The 9,082-nt window shown below is 26.6% G+C and overlaps 1 protein-coding gene across 1 annotated transcript in view; it reads left to right on the top strand.

The window, feature by feature from the left end:
* Positions 1 to 8,933, top strand: part of LOC106689137 (uncharacterized) — an 11,086-nt gene extending 2,153 nt beyond the window's left edge. Inside the window, exon 4 of the mRNA XM_014433947.3 lies at positions 4,860 to 8,933. Within this exon, the coding sequence (XP_014289433.1) occupies positions 4,860 to 5,010 (151 nt within the window). The 3' untranslated portion in view covers positions 5,011 to 8,933. The remainder of the gene's footprint in view (positions 1 to 4,859) is intronic.
* The last annotated feature ends 149 nt before the right edge of the window (positions 8,934 to 9,082 follow it).

The raw sequence follows: 9,082 nt of genomic DNA, 5'->3' as shown, positions 1-9,082 counted from the left end.
TGGTTTTGTTTATTTATGTTGTTCTTTGCTGACCGCACCCCCCGACAAACTTCTTCAAGCAGAAAAAAATAAATATTTTTCCAGATTTTTAATTAAAATCTAAATATAATAAAAATACTATATATTTATAACAAACAAGTAATAAAGAGATATAATAAAACTGAAAGAGAATAGTAAAAACATGTAATAATTAACTTGATGTAAAAAAAATTTGGACGCATGCATAAATTAAATATCTACCTTAATTTTATACATCAAAGCACTTTAAAGAGAATAATTTAAATATGCACAATAGTGATTTAAAACATAAATGAAAGTAATTTACAATATACATATAAACTCAAGAAACATTTATAGAATATAATATGAATTTCTGAAATCTTAATGACACAAGAAACACATAAAATAAACTCAAAATATTTGTAATACAGAAAAATTAATTGCACAGGAATTAAAAATCAATTCATAATTTGTATTTGTTGTTTAAGAGAATTGGTATTAATTGCAAACAAAAAAACACATCACAATCAACAGTGTTAGCTTTCTTTTAACCCAGCAGGAGTGTCCTACTTTTTTGACTCTAAGAGGTGTCCTATAAGCATTTATCTCATGGTAGTTGATGCTTACTATTTTTTTTATATATATAATTGGGTTGAATGATGACAAAAATCTTTATGATTACTTTCAGTCCAATTTGAAATTTTAGCTCTTCCATCAGGAGCTGAAAAATCCAGATTTCATAAAAGATCTATGATCTTCTTCAGCTCATGATATAAAATAAGAAATGCAGGACGTGTCGAGGTGAGCAAAATACTCTAATGAGAAAAAAAAATATATCACATTAGGTGTGTACTGGTGATAGAAGTGCTCAGTCTTACGGTTGCGAAGAGGCCAGATCAAAACTGAATTCAGTATAGGTGGAGAGGTAAAAGATGAAGTAACATAAACATGCAGCAATAATTCCATCAAAGAGTTAAGTTAGAAAAAAGTATAAACAAAACAAATAAAATACTAGGAAAATATCGGCATTTGTTTCCCAATGTGAGCAAAATGCTCAAGGCTACACCTCTCCTGTGTTAAATTCTATTAATTGGAGAATAATATGTATAATTATTTTGAGCAAAAGGAATATTAAAGGCCTTTAAATATCTTAAATTATGAGCAATAATATTAACATTAATGAATTATTTATTGTGCTAATTAATGATTATATATTATTTGTTGAGTAATAAAGATAATATTTATTGGAAGGTTAATTACCGCTAATTTTAATTAAATTTATAAACAAGTTCATGAAAAAAATTAGTAAACCGTATTGGAATTGAATCACATTCTAGAATAATGTTAGAACAATCTACTTTCTTTTGTTTATTATTTCATGTACATTATTATTATGTACATTAATTACTTACTTAAACATGATTTAATATTTAGGGCTCATGACTTAATGATTATATTGCTGAATACACTGAAATAACATTGTATGTAACACAAAGGACATCATTAATAATATCAAACATATGTCAGACTCTTATAGATTTGTCCCACACAATTTAAAAATTGTAACTTACAACATTATTCCAACCCATGACTCAATTTCAACTTAAGAATAATTGATGAATATTAAATAATCATAGTTTATTTATTATTATACATCAAAAGAAACATACTAAGTAAAAATTAGTAAAGAAAACGAGGAATGATCAAAAACTATTTCTTCAAAAATAAATAGTTTCAAAATTGAGTTTAATCTATTGAAATTATTCTCAAAAATATTTAGGTGTGAAATAACAGGATGAGACATATTGATTTTTTTTAATTTATAACTTCTGAATGTTTTCATTCCCATTTAATCATGTTTAACCCAATATTAACATATGGTTGCTTTGATAGTGCCATATCTGACAAAAACAAAAGTTTATTTTATTTTGAATTGGACTTATTCCAAACACTGTCCCATAGATTAGGGTTACTTTCTGAACTGGGGTCTCTCTACAGACTGTCCCAAAGCTGGTTGGGCAGTCACAGAGCTAGAAGGGTGTCACAGAGCTAGTAGGGCCGTTACAGAGTTAGTAGGGCTGTCACAGAGCTAGTAGGGTGTCACAGAGCTAGTAGGGCTGTCACAGAGCTAGTAGGGCTGTCACAGAGCTAGTAGGGCCGTTACAGAGTTAGTAGGGCTATCACAAAGCTAGACGGGCTGTTCCGAAGTAATCACAGTCTATGGTGCAATCTATAGAATATGTTAAATAACAAATTTTAAAAAAAATATATTTTGTCAAATGTGCCAATATCTAAAACAAAAGTAGTAATATTTTTTCAATATAATAAACAAAAGAAATTCAGTTTTTTGTCAGGATATATAAATATATATTTCTATTGCATTAGTGATTAATTTTAGGTCTTAAAGTAAATCCAAAATACAATTTGATAAAAAATTGTCTTTATTTATATGCATCCTTGCAAAGTTATTCTTGGCCATTGTAATTTAAAATTTCCAATATTTGGAGTCCTTGCCATTTCATCTTAAGTCTAATGTTAAAATAATATTAATAAAAAAAAACAAAAAAACAAGTATGATTCCAATAAATCTAATAATATAATAATAACATAAAATTTTAAAGGATGACATTATGACGAGGTAAGAGACCTAGTCATGAATAAAATCAATACAAAAGTAATGAGGAAAATGACAAATCAAAGAATAAAAAATTAATAATCATGGTCTAGATTTTTATACATATTGATGTGTGTTTTTTTTTTAAGCTGCTGATTAAAAATCTTTATGAATCAATGCACTCAGATGCGATCAGCCAAGTTTTATTTTGCATATTTGACAATAAATGCTTATATTTATTTATTTCGACTACTTCAGTTTTAAAAAAATATAAATATTAAATAAAAATGCATCAATTAAGATGAAATTCCTGATTAAAATAGAAAGTTTATATTCATTTAATTAGTATGACAACAAACAGTATAATAAATGCTACATTCTACAATTCACTATTAATTAATTTCTAATAATAGGTATTCAGAAAATAAAACAAGCAATTCACTTGGTATGGATTTTTTCATTTTCCGAAAGTCCACTTTTCCTTTATGTCCATTTTAAACATTGCACTCATATCAAGTTTAGTTTGTTGCAGACTTTCTTTATGAGTGGTAATATTTATTATTTTTTAAATGTCAAAAGTAAGTGCAGCATTTAGTTCAAAGTTGAAATCTTGGAATGACCCACCCAAAACCAAAGATGTAATGGTTTTACAATTGTTTATCGCAACTTTTGCTCAAAACATATTTAAAGCAAAATAAAATTGATTGACATGTCCAGACAGGTGAGCTCTATTATTATTTTTCATTTTGTTACTTATGTAACATGATCAAGAATAGTTTTTTTATACAACAAGAACCTGTTTTACTAATGACACAATCACTCTAAAATTTAAATGCGGTATGATTACGATTTGCTTACTAAGAGTAATAAAATAACTGTAACAACACATATCGATTAATATTATGATTTGACTAGAGTTAACTTAATCAGCCTCTCAGTTCTTCTATATTCTGATCTTGTAAATTTTTTTTTGTTAAATCTAATGCTAAAACTTCCATTTTTTAAAATATCTCTCACCTTATGTTTTTTATTTATTTACATATGCATTTAGGTATTATTCAGTTTCTTGTTTATTATTTGTTTTTATTATCTACAAATTTAAGTTTATGAAAATAAGCAAATAATTTTTTTTCATTAAATTTTGTATCCCTTCTGCTATTTTTTCTTTATTCAGGATCTTTTGTAGCCATATTAGTTCAGCGTGGTAACGTGCCTGTCTGCCAACCCAAAGGTTGCGAGTTCGAATCCCCGACCCTAACTGGGATTTTTTCCTAGCCTACCCGTGGCATTAGTGAGGCCTGTTAGCCAATGAGTGGCACTCACAAAAATAGACGTGGGAGTGACAAACCCACCCTATCAAAACCACATCATGAAACGCGCGATGTACTTAGGAAATAAATCGTGTGAGGCCTCTCCACGGTCTGTCGTGCCAATAATAATAATAATAATAAATTATCTTATGTTGAAAATTGATAGGTAACTAGATGGCTGATAGTAATTAGTTAAATACAGTAAAACTAATTTAATTAGGGATAATAATTGAAAAAATGCAAATAAATCAATGAAACCACTAGAACATGCTGAGAGGACAAGAGGATAAAAAGATTATCATATCAATAATATTAAAATGAAATAATAATGAATAAAACATTAAAATTGAGAATAAAAGGCTTAGAATAGAAATAGAATGAGTAGGAAGAAGAAGAATAAGAAATAAATATGGTAAAGTAAAATGAATAGGAAATAAATAAGATAAGATAGAAATATATTTGAAATAAAGTACAGAAGGAAAGTCTATTATTATTGTTTATTTAATAAGCTCAAAAATAATGGTTAATAATTAGCAAAATGGTTATCTGCTGTGTGCTTTAGAGAGTTGGAGTTATGGATTCAGAAATAAGCTTTTTAAGTGGTTAGGTAGAGGTTTCATCAAAGTTAAAGGAGTGGTTAAGAGTTAGAGTTTGTCCAAACAGTTTAGAAGCACTTGTTCCAATGTTTACTTCCAACCTCAGATTAATTATCAACTCAGGAAATACATAGTTTTTCATTTCTAGTAGTATATTTTGTAATTTTAGGAATGGAGAAATTTAATATAATATTTATCATAAAAAAAATATATACTGAAATCATTTTACAAATCATAGGGTTGATTTTACATACAATGATATTATACTCTAGCTCCTTTCTGGTCACAATCGATAGATAATGGATGTGTTTAAATATTTATTTATAACAATTTCCACAGTTGTTCATCTTGTGATAGTCTCTTCTCTACTCTTATGGCACTAGAGCATCATAAAGAGGAATTTGAACATTGGTCTGGAGAGGATTGTTGTCAGAGCATATCTGAAAACAGCGATGAAGATACAACCTATGAAATGGAACGTCTACTGTAAGAATTTATCTAACAATATTCCAAATGTCAACAAAAAAAAAAAAAAAAATCTTTGTGCTCCTCTTGTAAATTAATTTTTAGGGCTCCGATATTATTCGTTTCTGTCATTTCTAATTATCTGCTTTCAACCACTCAATGAAATGTGAATTAATGTTTAATGTGAAAAAGTAATCAATAATTAGTTGGTAACAACAAAATAATGAATAAACAAATAAAAAATATATATATGAGATACTTAAATAGCTTAAAAAGAACAATAAAAATCAATTGATGAAGATAATGATCAATTGGAATATTGTAAATTAAATAATTAAGTAGCTTTTATTAAACCTCATTCTTCCACTTTGTAACTGATGGTAGCACTTACATAAATGTTTTTATCTACAACGCACAAGATACTTAAATAAAATTTAATAAGTCTTTCATAAAATGTTACAGTGAAACTCTTGAATTGTACTATTAGTTTATTTTGCCTTTGGTGCTAATATAGTAATTTATCTTTCTGTGGTCATCATAAATATTGATGTTTATTTTATTAATAAAATTGTTATAGGATATGAAGAGCATGAGAGTCATTTGAAATTCTTAAAAAATGAATAAGTAATTATAAGGTTAGGTATTTTAAGAAACAATGTAACTTTGATACATTTTTTTTTTTTTTTGGAAGTTTAGAAATATATTTATATTTTACACTTTTTTTTTTTTACAATTTCTACAGAACAAATTTTAAAAAATCTCTTTATATCAGTTTTACCAGTATAAAAGCTGTCTTTTGAACTGTTTTCTATACTGAAAATTATTAGTTAGAATATTCATCAAAGTTGAAATTATGTAATCAAAACTGTTGGTTGTCAATTACTGGTATCAAATAAGAATCCATTTAACATGAACCTTGCGGTAGATATGCTAAATTTTTCTATTGCTTACTAATTTTCCATTTTTGAAAATAATCTGATAGCCTTTGAGAATTTATACTTATCATATAGAATAACTCAGCTACCATATTTTTTAGCAAGAAACAAGTATATTTCTCAACTTACAATAACAGAAGGCCAATATCATTGGAAAACTTCTTCATATCAAATTTTCTACAAATTCACAGTAAGTAATGATTGAAAAGTGCTTGTAGGGAGAAAATATGATGGAAATTGAAAATGCAATTCACCCAATATGGTATTATGAAATTTAAAAGAGATGATCAGTGCTGCAGTCAAGCAGAAGTATAAAATAGTTCAAAACCATTTAATTATTGCCAAAATTTCAACCCAAAATATAGGTCTTCATAATGTACACAATTTTGGCTGTCCTTTCTTTTTAATATAATCAATTAATTTTGTATTTATTTATTTTGCTACAATAGTTTTACTATATTTTTATCTATTTGAATGATGGACTCAAGATTTATTTATTAAGATGTACTAATAGTCAGCCCCATATTTGTACTTCCCCTCTCTCTCTCTTTACCATTATTGACGAATCTTAACTGCCATTTTCAAACTATCACTCCCTTGTTTACATCTCCACCTACCATACCAGGCATTTTTAATATATTCTATTTCTTGTTTCCCATCCTTTATTACCATTTTTATGATCTTTTTCTATTAATTTTAATTATCATTAATTTTACTATTCTTTTGCTATTCCTTATTGCCACTTTCTTAACCTTTCTCAGTCCCAATGTAAGTTATTATGTCTCCTAAGTTAATTAAATCAATTGTTCTTTTCAATAATATATATTCTGATATATCAGTTCATAACTCTTCATTATGTTAGTTAATAATTTTTATCATCCTTATTATTTTATTTAAATTTTTAATAGTTTATATACCCTCACCTTTTCATCCTTTTTGTATCATTCATTTACTCTTAGGCTGATTCTACTTTCTTTATATCTTTTTATTTTTAGCTCTGACGGAGACCTACATTGTGGGTCGAAACGTTGGCAATAGATAAACAGTTGAGAACTATTTTTTATTTCTTCTTGAGCCCTAAATATCGCCTTCAAATTCACATACAGCCGAGTATCTAAATATATCATATTATGGAAGCTTTTACCTGCTTCACAATGTCCCAATATCACTACTCTGCTTAAATAGTGCAGATTTAAACTTGTTGATGCAATACTGTCTTGACCAATACCAATCTCTAAAGAACCACTGTATCATTTCATAATAGTCAAAATGAGGTATTTGATAAATAAAACATATTCTAGCAAGAAATTCAAACTCAACATTTATGATCCAAAATGGATTTTAAGCCTTAAGAGGTTTTTTCCTTCAGTTCTCATATAAAAATATATACTGAACTTAAATATGAAAAAAAAAAAAATATTTTATATTAGTACTTACTAACGCTTCATCAGAGCTGGTTGTTTGTGATCTATTTTATTTTGTCTATTTTTTATTTTATTTTTTTTTTTTTTACTAATTTTTCTACATGTCAACAAACTTCCTAATACTCAGTCCTTGTATAGTTGACTATTTGGAAAAAAAAAAAAAAAGCACAAAAAATCGTGATCTTTTAGATTCATTATGAGAACTGAATTTTCTCTTATAGTTAATTGAAACAAATTTTTTTTAATAATTTGTATGTTATAATTTATAACATTTGTAATTTAAATATAAATGTTTATCTTATTAAGAATATTTGAATGACTCTCATAATTATTTAGTAACTTTAATAAAGTGAACACCACTTTTCTTTTAGGAGATTAAAAGAATATATATTTCTAACTATTTCTTAAGCGCTTTTCTTTTCGATCTTTATAGTAATGAGACTAGAGCATATTCTGCTCATAATTAAAAGATATAAATGTTTAAAAATATAAAATAATCAAAGATTAGAAAGGAAGCTCTTTTTGTTTTGTTTTTTCAACTGTATGTCTATTCCTCTATTTATCTGTATTGTTAGCTATTAAGTTGTATAAGTACAGTTTATACTCTTCATTATACTGTGTTATAATGATGTGTGATAATGGGAATTTAATATTTGATTGAATTTAGTTGCATGAATTTCTAATAACCCAGTATAATAGATTGTATAATGACTTAATAATGAAAACGTGGTTCAAATATGTTAGTTTAGGAAACCAAAATAAGGGAGAACATCCATTATTCATATGAAGGAAAGTTCGTCATCCCTATGGTTTCATATCTTTCCTCATAATGTTAATGAAATAAGTTGCCAAATTAGATTAATATTAAAATCCTTCTTTAAGGGTATTAAAAATAAATATAGTTGTTAATCCTTTATAACCCTTATCTATAAATGAACAAAGATTAACAAAGTTATTTAACTTTGTTTTTCTGAAGTATAAACATCAACTTTCACAATTCAGCCAGCTTTTCAGCACAATTACTTTTTTTTTAATTTTTACTTTGTAATTTATACATTCCATTTTTTATGGCAAAAAGCTTGTTTGATATGATTAGCTAAAGAATGAAAACTAGTGTGTATAACTTACTTTTTAAAAATAAAATAATGGAATGTGGACCAAATAAATCACTTAATAGCCATTTTAAATTATGGACTGTATTTTATAATTTATATCGGAAATATAATGTTTATAAAAGCCCTCAGAAGACAATTCTCCAAAATATTTGTAAATTTATTAGAATAACTGTAGGGCTATAACTATTATATGATAAATTTGTGCCAAATAACATAGCCGATTTGACTTCTGAGTGGCTTAGATGGTGTTCAGATATTAAATTTTATACACCAGATAAATCTTTTAAATACTGTTTATACTTCAGATTTAACTCCATATATTTATAAATATATATACATGTATGTTATACCCAAAGCAATATTTAACACAATGAAGTATAACCCTATATCAGTATTATATGTTTGTAACAACATTAATTACTAAGTGTATAAATATAGTCATATCAGAGAAATAAATTATATTAAGTAGTTTTACTTTATTTAGCTCTTTACTATTCCCTCCTCATATATAAAGAACAAAATTAATTTCCAAGTGACTAGCTGAAGTCTTCAGATTAATATGAGTGAAAAATCGAAAAATCCTGCAATTAATGTTATTAAACTATCTTATGGTACCAATAATA

Source organism: Halyomorpha halys, unplaced genomic scaffold (genome assembly GCF_000696795.3).
Source record: "Halyomorpha halys isolate HHAL.00 unplaced genomic scaffold, Hhal_1.1 Scaffold1283.1, whole genome shotgun sequence".
Taxonomy (NCBI): Eukaryota; Metazoa; Arthropoda; class Insecta; order Hemiptera; family Pentatomidae; genus Halyomorpha; species Halyomorpha halys.
Note: the sequence above shows the minus strand (reverse complement) of the source record. Positions and strands in the feature narration are given on the sequence as shown.